General features: G+C 40.4%; 1 protein-coding gene across 1 annotated transcript in view; it reads left to right on the top strand.

Moving 5' to 3' along the window:
- Positions 1–12,370, top strand: part of fancd2 (FA complementation group D2) — an 85,601-nt gene that overhangs the window by 54,020 nt on the left and 19,211 nt on the right. The window contains exons 24-30 of the mRNA XM_052018576.1: positions 1,553–1,668; positions 1,888–1,996; positions 4,174–4,275; positions 5,373–5,491; positions 6,515–6,655; positions 7,155–7,271; positions 9,428–9,556. Of these exons, the coding sequence (XP_051874536.1) occupies positions 1,553–1,668; positions 1,888–1,996; positions 4,174–4,275; positions 5,373–5,491; positions 6,515–6,655; positions 7,155–7,271; positions 9,428–9,556 (833 nt within the window). The remainder of the gene's footprint in view (positions 1–1,552; positions 1,669–1,887; positions 1,997–4,173; positions 4,276–5,372; positions 5,492–6,514; positions 6,656–7,154; positions 7,272–9,427; positions 9,557–12,370) is intronic.

The following is a 12,370-nucleotide window of genomic DNA, read 5'->3' as shown; positions in this document are numbered from 1 at the left end:
TTAAACAAAGATGAGACTTGGTTTACCTAAGTGCTGTGATGATCACTCCAACCACAGTCACGGACAGGTGAATCTGTGCCAATTAGCTTGATGAATACATGGTCATGTAGTGTTTTCTCTCATCGTTGTATAATTGCTGGTTCTGTTTTGTACTGGAACACCTTGAGATATGGCTAATGTCCACCAAGTGCCCAAACTGTAGCTTTTACCTTCAGGACTCATCCACAACCTGGAAGAAGTACAAAGTGGCTAGGGTTCTTAAATGTTCATTACCAAGAGTAAGGTCAACTTGAGTGATCAGAGTCATCCTCAATGTGGAAAGGGATTCCCTGGTATATACCACGTATTAACTCATCAAAGATCCCACGACTGCAACTGTGGTTGTTCAATTCCATAGCTTCTAATTCTTTTTAATCACAACCAGGACTGTGATAAGTTATGGCATTTGGGGCTTTATGTTAAAATTTGGGGCTAAGTTTTGATATTCGTATAAATAATTCAGCTTCGTTTTAAACATAGTCCATCTTGCCCTTGGTGACAGATTCTTAAGACCTTCAGCCACTTTGTGGTTGTAGGTTGTACTCAACATGGATGAGCGCTGATTCATTGGCTGAGGGAAGGCAATAGTTGGTAATCAGCTTAAAGGTTGCTTTACCTGTTTTTGACCTGATACCTTATGACTTTGTGGAATTCAGAGTCAATACTGGACACTGCAAGGGCTACTCCCTCCTGACTCTATACCATCATGCTAGTCTAACAGACCATATAATGTGATTGTGATAGGTTTTTCTTTTGTAGAATATTACGGTTGCAGAATATTACTCAGCTACAGGGACTACTTGAGAAGTGTATAGCAGGTTTGCTTTGGTTTATGCTTAGGTGGGGCTTTGTAGCTTGGCCATTTTATATGCATGTATTGTTATGGTTACAGGATCTGAGTCAGATTTATTATCACTGATTTATATGATGTAAAATGTGTTGTTTTGTGACAGCAGTACAGTGCAAAGGCATAAAATTACAATAAATTATAAAAATAAATAGGGCAAAAATAATGTGTGGGGATTTTGTAATAGTTGCATGATTGCTGTGTGGGACTGTTGCTTGACTGGTATGAGAGACAATTTTGGCACAAGTCCCCATGTGTAGGAGGACTTTCCAGTGTTGGTTGACCTGGGTGAATCTATAGATTGTTGGTCTAGGCTTCTGGATTATGAGTTCAGGAACAAGACTATAACCATTCCATACCTTGTCATAGCAATGTATTGTATAACAGATTGCTACATAGTTGTAAAACCTATATAGGAATATATAGCAATGTACATTATCAATGAAATGTATTGTAATGACAATTATGAATAGATTACACACTGGTGTGGATTATAACAGGTTTTAACAGGTGATATTTTATTAGAAAATTCTAGAATATTGTAGCACAATACAAAGTGAATCTTCTTTCTTAAAAGGTTAAGTGCATGTAAGGCAAAAACTGATCAAATTAAACTCCATGATTGCTGGGGCATTTGGCTTTACTCGGCTTATTGTCTCATTGCAGGTTGTCCACTTTATCTGACCAACTTGGAGCTCATGGAGAAGGTGGAGTCACTGTCCAAACAGGAACGGGAGCTGCTCTGTTCACTACTGTTTCTTGCCCTCAATTGGTTCAGAGAGGTAACGTTATCTGTAAGCTGGTGTGGTAGAAGTCTGTAACAGAATGGGCAATGGCTTTTGAGTTCTAAAAGATCACTTTGTGATGGCTCTATGGATTTGATTGCTAAACTTATTGAATTAAAAATTCAAAATATGCATGACAATTCTGTATTCCAGTCTAGTTAATGTGCATCACGTCTGTGGAGTTGTCACTAGTGATCCATTTGATCTGTTTTCCAGGTAGTGAATGGATTCTGTAAACAGCAGGACACTGAGATGAAGGGAAAAGTACTCCTCCGGTTACAGAATATTACTCAGCTACAGGGACTACTTGAGAAGTGTATAGCAGGTTTGCTTCGGTTTATGCTTAGGTGGGACTTTGTAGCTTGGCATGTATTGTTATGGTTACAGAATCAGTCAGATTTATTATCACTGATTTATATGACGTGAAATGTGTTGTTTTGCGACAGCAGTACAGTGCAAAGGCATAAAATTACAATAAATTATACAAATAGAGCAAAACAAAAGTGTGGGCATTTTGTAATAGTCGCATGATTGCTGTTTATGGCAGGATTTGTAAGGTGATGTGAAGACCAGGGCCTGAACTACAGATGAGATTGCTTGTGCCTTAAGTATGTCTTTGTGCTAGTCCCTTGGCTACACTTGCCTTTTTTGGCTGTACAGCTCCCGCTGCCATAGTCTTACAACATGGAAACAGGCCCTTCGGCACAACTGATCCATGACAACCAAGATGCCCCACCCAAGCTAGTCCCATTTTGCCAGCATTTGACCATAACCTTCTAAACTTTTCCAATCCATGTACCTCTCCAACTGTCTTTTAAAAGTTGTTATTGTACCTGCCTCAACCTCTTCCTCTGGGAGCTCATTCCACATGGATACCACCCTTTGTGTAAATAAAAAAAGAAAAATTGTGCCTCATGTTCCTCTTAAATCTTACCCCTCTCAACTTAAAACTGTGCCCTCTAGTTCTTGATACCCCAACTCTGGGGGGGGGGGGGGGGTGGGGAGGAAGAAGACTGAGTGCATTCACCCTATCTATTCCCCTTATGATTTTATACACCTCTACAAGATCACCTCTCAGTCTCCTACGCTCTAAGGAATCAAGTCCTCAAGTGTCTTGGAGGCGTTGCCATTTCAGGCACCCCACAAAGAGGAGCAGTCCAGGACTAATGTCTGAATCTTGGGTAACGGAATTTGAAGTCCTGCTCTCAGTTCCCTGATGCTGACTCCTTGTGCTGTCTGAAGGCTTTTGCACTATTTCTAAATAGCTGATTATCAGAGATATTTAGAAACAGTTGAGATATATTTAACGTATGCATTAACGAATAGCATTAATATTAGATAAAATAAAAGGGAGGGGAAAAATCATGGTTTCATTTACCTCTTCAATGAAAATTGCAATCCATTTAAATAAATGGGGCCTCAGGTTATGCCAGCTATGCTGTACACAGTCCCTCTGCTCAATGCAAATAGGAATCAGTGATGAGTTCAGGGTCATTGTGGGAGTTTGAAGTACTTTTATGTTCTATACTTTTGCATTACTGTGTGTAAGTGCAGAAGTCCAGAATGCACTGATGGAATTGCTGGCTTGCCACTAACAAAAGTTTGGCCCCATACTTGTACAGGACTTGAAGTGAGGAAATTAGTAATTTAGCTTTTTGACTGGTCACCCAGTTTTGTTTTGTTTTATTTCTTCTTTTGCAGACCCCATCCAGTATTTCAGACAAGTCGCTTGTCTACTCCCTATCCTCATTCCCATTGTTTACAGTTACACTGACTGAGCTTCAGCATATAATGTGACCATCTTAGCACTGACAAACAAAATTAAGCTAATTCTAATGCATTTTGAGCATGTTCAAAGTGGTTTACTGATTGGTGGGAGGTGAAGAGTGGCAAATCCAGCTGATGAGGTGTGGGGAATGATGGAAGGGTTTGAGGGGGGGGGATGGAGAAACTGTAGACAGCCAGGCATTTCGCTCTTTCTGACTCCACAAAAGTCACTTAAATTATAACTACTCGCATATATGGTGGACATTTCCTCAGGTTAGGCTGCTCTGCTTTGGGTAACAATGCAGATGCTGGTGATTGAATGTTTCCATTTGTTCCTAGGTGTGATCTTGGTTTCCATTATGTAATGAATTCTCTGCCTATTTCTTGGAACCATTAGCCATTGGTCCAAACAGACCAATTGAATGAAGACAAGAACCGAATACGAATTTTGGATGTTTTGCTATCCAAGTTGTGGCTAAATATTGACTTAAATTCTCTTTTTACTTGTTCTATTCATTTCAACGAGATATTAGTTTACATCTCAGAATAAAAAAGGTCTGTGATTGGAAAGCATGGTCTTTCAAAGCTCATCTGAAAACGTTAGAAGATAGCTACAACAAGGAAAAAGGATAACTTCTGTTTAATTTTAATTTTAATTTTTGTGCTCAAAGTGCCATTGCTGCCTCAGTGTTCACTTTTAACCTTCTATCTTACATTTTCCCTGTAATATTTCAGCAACTCCTGGATATGTCCCTCCACTGGCAAACTTTGATTCAGAAATCACCGAGGTTCCTCCAACAATAGCTCCTGCAGTGACAGCCAAGAAAGGAAATAAAGGTGATCAATCCTCCAAAAAGAAAAGCTTGTTGGTAGTTTTGGAATAGGCCAGGAAAGTGGCTCTGAAGTCTGCACATTTGTGATGAGCCAAATAACTTTCTTTACCTGGCCCTTATTTTTCTTAAGGTCACATACCTTAAGAGTGGGGTTTAAAAAAAAATCAGTCACGTTTGAATGGCTGAGCAGACTCGATGGGCCAAATGGCCTAATTCTCCTCCTATAGCTTATGGTCTTATAATGTCAGTGAGTGACCAAAGGTATGATTGATGACCTGGTCCCAGGGACTCTGTACCAGGGTATCTTCAATTAAAACCAACAGTTCTTTCCCCTCCTCTCTTTTTATGACAAGAGCATGTTTGGGACGTGGAGGTAATTTGGCTCCATATTGACATGTAATCAGCTTCTAATCGTAGTTGCAAAGGAAGGGTGATCTTTCTTGCTGAGTTAGCTAATTTAGCCAGCTGAGCTGTGTAAGATAAGATATCTTTATTAGTCACATGTACATCGAAGCACAGTGAAATCTATCTTTACGTAGAGTGTTCTGGGGGCAGCCTGCAAGTGTCGCCATGCTTCCGGCGCCGACATAGCATACCCACAACTTCCTAACCCATAAGTCTTTAGAATGTGGGAGGAAACTGGAGCACCCGGAGGAAACCCACGCAGACACGGGGAGAATGTACAAACTCCTTACAGCAGCTGGAATTGAACCTGGGTCGCTGGTGCTGTAATAGCGTTACGCTAACCGCTACACTTCAAGAGGATCCAAAGGAATATTGAAATGCTGTTAAGGAAAGGAATATCAGTCGGGATTCTTAATACTAATGACGTATTTTGGTGGGAAAGAATCTCCATGTAGATGTTGGTGGGGAGAAAACTGGACTTTGCTCTGGTTTCCCTATCCCAGTTGAATGGCCAAGGCCTACTGCCTTGACTCAAAGGTGACCTTTTGGCTAGGGTACCAGCAGGATGGTATAAATTTTTCTCATCAGAGGAGAAATGAAGACATTTTATATTATTTCAGACAGAAAAAAATCTGTCCAATTCAGAACCTAATAGATGTTAATGTTTTTGTTTTTAATTTTCATTTTTCCCTCAAGATCTGAAGGGTAAGAAAAAGCAGAAATCAGAAGGCAGCAAGAACTCCTCCACTGACAGCTCTCAGACTGAGGAGCCTGCAGAAGAAAGTCAGATGCAAACTGAGAATACTCAAGGAAAGGTACAGTTAAGATAGACAGTGGCTTAGACCTGAAGACGATACCTGAATTGAAAATCCGCTGGTACTGTGTTAATATGTTTGTGTGTGTGTTTGTCACTGTCATTTTCTTTCAACGACTTATCAGGTAAGGCTTTAAGGTGTGATTTCTCATCCTGATTTTGCAGTTAGTAGTGAGTCAATGCTACATTAGCAACATCTTCTTGCTTTAACTGGTTAAGTGCAGAGATCAGAAATTGCTTTTAGGTTTACTTAAAATTTTATCACAAAATCCATGGCATTATTCCAATGTTCCCTGATGTACTTTATAGCTGCTTCAGTACACATGTAACTGAGACCTTTGAAATAATCCCACGTGCACTTTTTAAAATATTGTTATTATCGATCGCATGGCGTGATTATGTTCTCTTTTAAGACTGGTGAAAGAGTGATTTTCTTGGGCAGGATAGCATGATATATATCAATGGTCAGTGCTGTATAGACTATTGACAACACTCAGTGATTGCAGTATAAGCAATGAAAATGGTAAACACTGCCCAGTCCATCACAGGTTCGTCACTTCCATCTAGTCCATTTTCACAGTGCGTTGCATCAGGAAGGCTAGCAGCCACCATGGCCAATCCCTTTTTTCCCTTCTACCTTCCAGGAGAAGATACAGGAGCTTGAACCCCCTGACAACCAGACTCAAGAATGGCTTCTTCCCCACTGCTCTCAAACTTCTGAACCAGTTACCTCTTTCAGATCTTGTTCCTGGTGGTGCTGCCACATTCTCAGTTCTACCTCTCTGTTATTCTGTTGTTGTCACTTTAGCATTTCTTTGCTACCATTTTGTTGTTTTGCACTTGCTGTATTTATTTATTGTATTTATTATTACAACATATACTGTTTACTCTGTGAGCTTCATGCGAGCAAGGAATTTCATTGCACCCTGGTGTATATGACAATAAACTAATCTGAAAGGAGTGAATGAACGATGATTTAGACGCCTGTAAATACTCAAGTGGCATTCCATTGTGTAATCCGCAGGAGAGCAATGAAGAAGGAAAGGTCATTGTTAATTTGGCCAATTACAAAGCTTACTTCAGAGAACTGGATACAGATGTATTTTTTGTCCTACAATCGGGTCTGGTAACCAAGTCCCATCTGGATACTGAGCTAAATACCAAGGTCAGTGTATGGATAACGCATATCAGAAAAATGACTTTGCAAATTTATCAGTCTTAAAACAATTCTAGCCTTTTTATTTCATTTCTTCATATAATAGTAATGTACTTCTGCATAGCAAGAACACTTTATTTGTAATAATGAACTGACATAATTACCTTTGTAATATAATATTGACAATTTAACCAATGTAATGAATAAGTGTTGTTGCATAGTAGCAACTAAATTGATCAAAAATGGTTGCAGACCTCAACATGATTTACAGATGAAAATCCAAAGAAAATTGCAGATGGTGGAAATCTGAAATAAAAATAGAAAAAAGCTTGAAAAACTCATTAGGTCAGGCAGAATATATGGAAAGAGAAGCAGTTAACAATTTGGGACCCTTCCATGGTCTCAGACTTAAATCGTTGACTGTTACTCTTTCCACAGATCTGAAGAGTTTTTCAGCATTTTCTGACTTGTAGGTGACTTCCTGTATTGGGATTCTCTTATCTTGTAGGTTACTGAGGTTGTACAACTGGGATCAGCAGAACTAGTATTTCTTCTAGAGGACCTATCTCGTAAACTGGATTACATGTTGGTAGCAAATGCTACAAAGAAAATTCTGTTCCTGAAGGTACATCTGTTGCTGAAACCCTTATTCTTTCTAATATTTAGATTTGTCTATTCCAACGTACTCTCAGTTGGACTCTCTCCCTCTGCTCTCTGTAAACTTGAAACCAATCAAAATTCTGCTGTCTGACCAACTTGCACTGTCCCTGTCCTTGCTGCCTAGTTGGCTTCAGTTAGGAAAAAGTTTTCACCCTTGTTTTCAAATTGCTCTGCAGCCTTTCCCTTGCCTATCTCTGTAGTTTCCTTCCAGCTTAACTCTGAGGTCCATGCACTCCAGTAATCTGACCTCTTGATCATCCCTGAATCATATCAACGTTGATGGCCATGCTTTTTGCTACCAAGACCTTTGGCTCTGGAATCCCTCTCTAAGCACCTCCCTTCATTGCCTTGTTTCCTTTACATTTTTGGATACCTGTCCCATTATTTCTGTATTTGGCTTGGTAATACTTTCCTTTCTGATAATTCTCCTGTGTACTGTTGTATTGTTTGGGTATTTCAAATGAACTGTATAAATGTGTTATTAATATTAAAACTGGAAACAACTCAGGATAATAGGGTGTTTTTAATAGGATGTGTTCTGCAATTATGGATAAGGAGACACAAAATGAAAAGTTCAGGTGTTGTAGTCTTTCAGAGAGAACAGAGGGTAAAAGCAGTTTATACTATGTGAACAGTGATCAATACCCCTAGTTACAACCTACTAAATCTTTTCCAAATGTAACTTGTTCTATTTTTATTTTCTACATGGGAAAGAGTTAAATGCTCTAGTGGCTCATTTGTTTCATCAGAACTAGTGAACTCTTTGAACTTAATCTGTGTTGCAAATTAACAATCAAAGATGGCTCAGTGCCATGGCATTCAGCTGTGCTTAATGTCATGTCACTGTGAGAGAATATAGGTTCCTCTCAATATTTCCCATGTGATGTGTTCCTCTTCTTAGACAGGCTGCTTCTGAGGGAGAGGAGGAAGGGAAAACGCTTATTCTGGGCAGACCTTAAGTAGGAGATAGCCAATTCAAATGATGCAGCAGTCTGGTCATAAGTTGTCTGCAATTCTCAGTTGTTGAATTACTTAATATAGCAAGAAAGAAACTAGATACAATCAGACATAGTATTGAAGATGGGACAGATATGAAAATTTAGAGTTGCATGCTATCATGGCACCAGCAGTATTCTGAACATATTCACATACTCCTTGAAAATGGACATCCAAATTATTTTTACTTGTCCTTTCTTTTCTTTCAACCTTTTTTAAAAAAAACTTTCTCTTAAAGCATAGAAGAAACTCCAATCTATTCCCTTACGTGAAAGCTTGTTATAAAATTGGAAGCTGCGTTGTTGTACTTTTCACTGTAGCAGTCGGGATATCCCAGCCCAAAATCTTAGCTGACACTGCAGTGATGAGGGATTTCTGCACTGCCAGAAGTGCCATCTTTCAGCTTGTTAAACTAGGAGGTTATTTGATGGAATTGAACAACACATTTTGAAGATGAGCACGGGGATGCCTTGGTGTTCTTGCCAATGTTTACCCCTCAACCAACATTATCTGGTTATTATCACATTGTTGTTTCTTTTGACCTTGCTATCAATAAATTGGTTCTATTGCATTTCTCATATTTCCAACAGTAATCACCTTAGTCAGCCTCAACAGAAGAATTGTGTTCGCTTCTGATTGCCACGTTTTAGGAAGGATGTGAAGGTGTCAGAGGGGGTCCAGAAAAGAATATTGTTCATGGAATAAGGGACCACAGTTATAAGGATACATTAGAGAGATTAGAATGGTTTTCTTCGGAGAAGAGAAGGCTGAAGGGAGATAGAAGCATATAAAATGATGAGGGGTCGAACAAAGTGAATAGTGGCAGGTTGTTCTCTTTGGTAGAATGGTTGAGCATTAGAGATCACGTATAAAATAAAGGGGAAGAGAATTTTTTATGCAGCATGTGATTGGAATCTGAAATGTTGTGGGGGCAGTTTCCATTCTAGCTTTCAAGAGGGGATTGGGGAGAAGTTTGGAAAGCTACACAGAAGGGGTGGAACAAGAGGACTGGTTTGGTGGAGATGTGGTGCAGACATGATGGGCTGAATGGCCTTCTGTGCTTTGCAACTGTTTTATGATTCTATGATTTCAAAAGTACTTTATTATTTTCTGTTCTTCATGTAGGTTAAAGGAGATCGAGACATTGGATTTTCACATTTGCGCCAAATGACTCCTCAGCAACTTGCTCAATTCACTGTAAAATTGCTCAATCCCTTGTGTAATCAACTGGAAAATGCTCACAATTTCTTTCAGGTAAAGTCTGGCATCTGTGAAGAAGAATGATTAGTCAAGGTAGAGCAATGAGGTGAAATTTCAGCAAGTTAACTGAAGGCAGATGGATTCCAATTCTTTCTTGGCCATAAGTTGTTTATTACTGATCAGTAAAAGATTTCTCTTCAGTTGTAAACTAAAGGTATGAAAGGGCAAGATTTTGGTATGTTCCAGTGATTACTACCATGATGTTTTTGAGTCCCAACTGTATTGTGGTAAGGGAGTGAGCAGAGGAAGTGACAGCCCCAAAGGGAAGGATGGAAGATTGAAGGGTTGTTCTTGTATTGATTACAGTAGCTACTTAAAGAAATCTCTGGCCAGAATTCCAACATATTCTTGTGTCTGGGATTGGTGTGAGAGACTTCAAGGAAGAATACCATGGGAGGAAAAAAGGTTAAACAGTGTAACTCTGGCCAACTCCACTGAAAGATTGTTGGGTATTTATGCATTTATGGTTGGGATTGTGTGGTATTTCAAATATGCATTCTCAGATTAATTTCTTACTCTGTGTTGAGTTACCTGGTCTTGGCTTGATGACAGCACTGGCATTGTAATGAAATTCAATGCCTGCAAGCTGGGCAAAATCAAACGGTTGTCATCTTGATTGTGGTCCAGGAGTTCCTTTTGGAAAACATGCATGGATTTTAGGTTGGGACAACAAACATCTGGCAATTACTGTCTGAGCTCAGTCCCAGCATGAATTATTGTCGTCAAGAAAATGAATGATGAATGCTGGGGGTATTTAAAAAATGTTTCTGAGCTCAGCAAGGATCTTCACCCGCTCTTTGCCACCTTCTAGTTATGCATGAGAAAATATATACAAGCACTGCTGCAGGAAGAATCTTTGTGCACCATTTTAAAATTACAAAATTAGGAACTAGAGAAACAAAAGACTGCAAATGCTGAAATCTAGATGAAAAAAACAAGATGTGTTGGGGGAACTCAGCAGGTCAGGCAGCATCCGTGGAGAAAAGCAGACAGTCAATGTTTCAGGTCAGGACCCTTCTCCAGGACTGAAGATAGGAAAAGGGGAAGCCCAATATATGGGGGAGGGGGAACAGAGCAGTGATAGGTGGACAAAAGAGGGGAGGCGGGGTGGGCACAAGGTGGTGATGGGTAGATGCAGGTAAGAGATTGTGATAGGCAGAAGCGGGGGAGGAGGGGAGAGCAGATCCACCGGGGGATGAGTCAAAGGTAAGGAGGCAGGCAGTATGGGGGTAGGGGAGGAGAGAGAAAAAAAATGGCGAGGAGAAAAAAGAGAGGGAGGCTAGGAAAGGGAAGAAAAGAATAGGCAGGGGGTTGGGTGTTGGTTTCAAAAGATCACAAGATAAGGGAGCAGAAGCAGGCCATTCGGCCCATCGAGTCTGCTCCAAGGAAAAGGGAAAAAGAAATGGGGTGGGAAAAAAGAGAGAGAAAAAAAAACTATTCTAATCCCATTTGCCAGCCTTATCCCCATATCCCTTGATACCCTGACTATTTAGATATCTGTCTATCTCCTCCTTGAATACCCCCACTGATCTGGCCTCCACTGCTGTGCGTGGCAAGGAGTTCCACAATTTCACCACCCTCTGGGTAAAGAAACTTCTCCTCATCTCTGTCTTGAAACTGTACCCTCTAATTCTAAGATTGTGCCCTCTGGTCCTGGACACGCCCACCAAGGGAAACAGCCTAGCCACATCTACTCTATCCTTACCTGTCAACATTTTAAATGTCGCTACGAGGTCCCCTCTCATCCTTCTGTACTCCAGCGAGTACAGTCCAAGAGCCGACAAACGCTCATCATACTTAAGCCCTTTCATTCCTGGAATCATTCTCGTAAATCTCCTCTGAACCCTCTCCAACGTCAGCACATCCTTCCTAAGATGCGGGGCCCAAAACTGCGCACAGTATTCCAAATGAGGCCTCACTAGCGCCCCGTAAAGCCTCATCAACACTTCCTTACTTTTATACACTATACCTCTCGAGATGAATGCCAACATAGCATTCGCTTTCTTAACCACCGATCCAACCTGGTGGTTAACTTTTAAGGTATCTTGTACGAGTACCCCCAAGTCCCTTTGTACTACCGCACTATCAATCTTCTCTCCTTCTAGATAATAATCTACCCGCTTATTTCTACTTCCAAAGTGTACAACTGCACATTTCTCAACATTGAATCTCATCTGCCATTTCCTTGCCCATTCTCCTAAACTGTCTAGGTCCCTCTGCATTCTTTCTATTTCCTCTATGCTCCCTACTCCTCCACTTATCTTGGTGTCATCCGCAAACTTAGCCACACAACCATTTATTCCATCATCCAAATCATTGATGTACAAGGTAAAAAGGAGAGGCCCCAACACCGACCCTTGCGGCACACCACTAGTAACCGGTAACCAACCAGAACGAGATCCTTTTATTTCCACCCTTTGCTTCCTGCCAACCAGCCAATTCTCCACCCATTTTGCTACCCTGCCCATAATTCCATGACCTCTCATCTTATTAATCAGTCTCTTGTGAGGCACCTTATCGAAGGCCTTTTGAAAGTCTAAATACACAACATCTACCGCCTCTCCCTTATCCACCCTACCTGTGATTTCTTCAAAAAACTCCAATAGGTTGGTCAGACACTTTACTTAAAGTGGAAGAATTCAATGTTCATCCCGTGTTGTGAGAAAGGTTCTTTTGGATCTTAAAGATAGAGATCTCGACACACCGTCTTTGTACTTAAAAAAGGAGAATTTTTATTTACAAAGACAGATGCAGGAACAGAATGGAAAGGAACAAATGCACACTCGCACACTCTCAAGCAGAAGATCG

Source organism: Pristis pectinata, chromosome 6 (genome assembly GCF_009764475.1).
Source record: "Pristis pectinata isolate sPriPec2 chromosome 6, sPriPec2.1.pri, whole genome shotgun sequence".
Classification (NCBI taxonomy): domain Eukaryota; kingdom Metazoa; phylum Chordata; class Chondrichthyes; order Rhinopristiformes; family Pristidae; genus Pristis; species Pristis pectinata.
The sequence above is the reverse complement of the archived record's forward strand: the minus strand, read 5'-3'. Positions and strand labels throughout refer to the sequence as shown.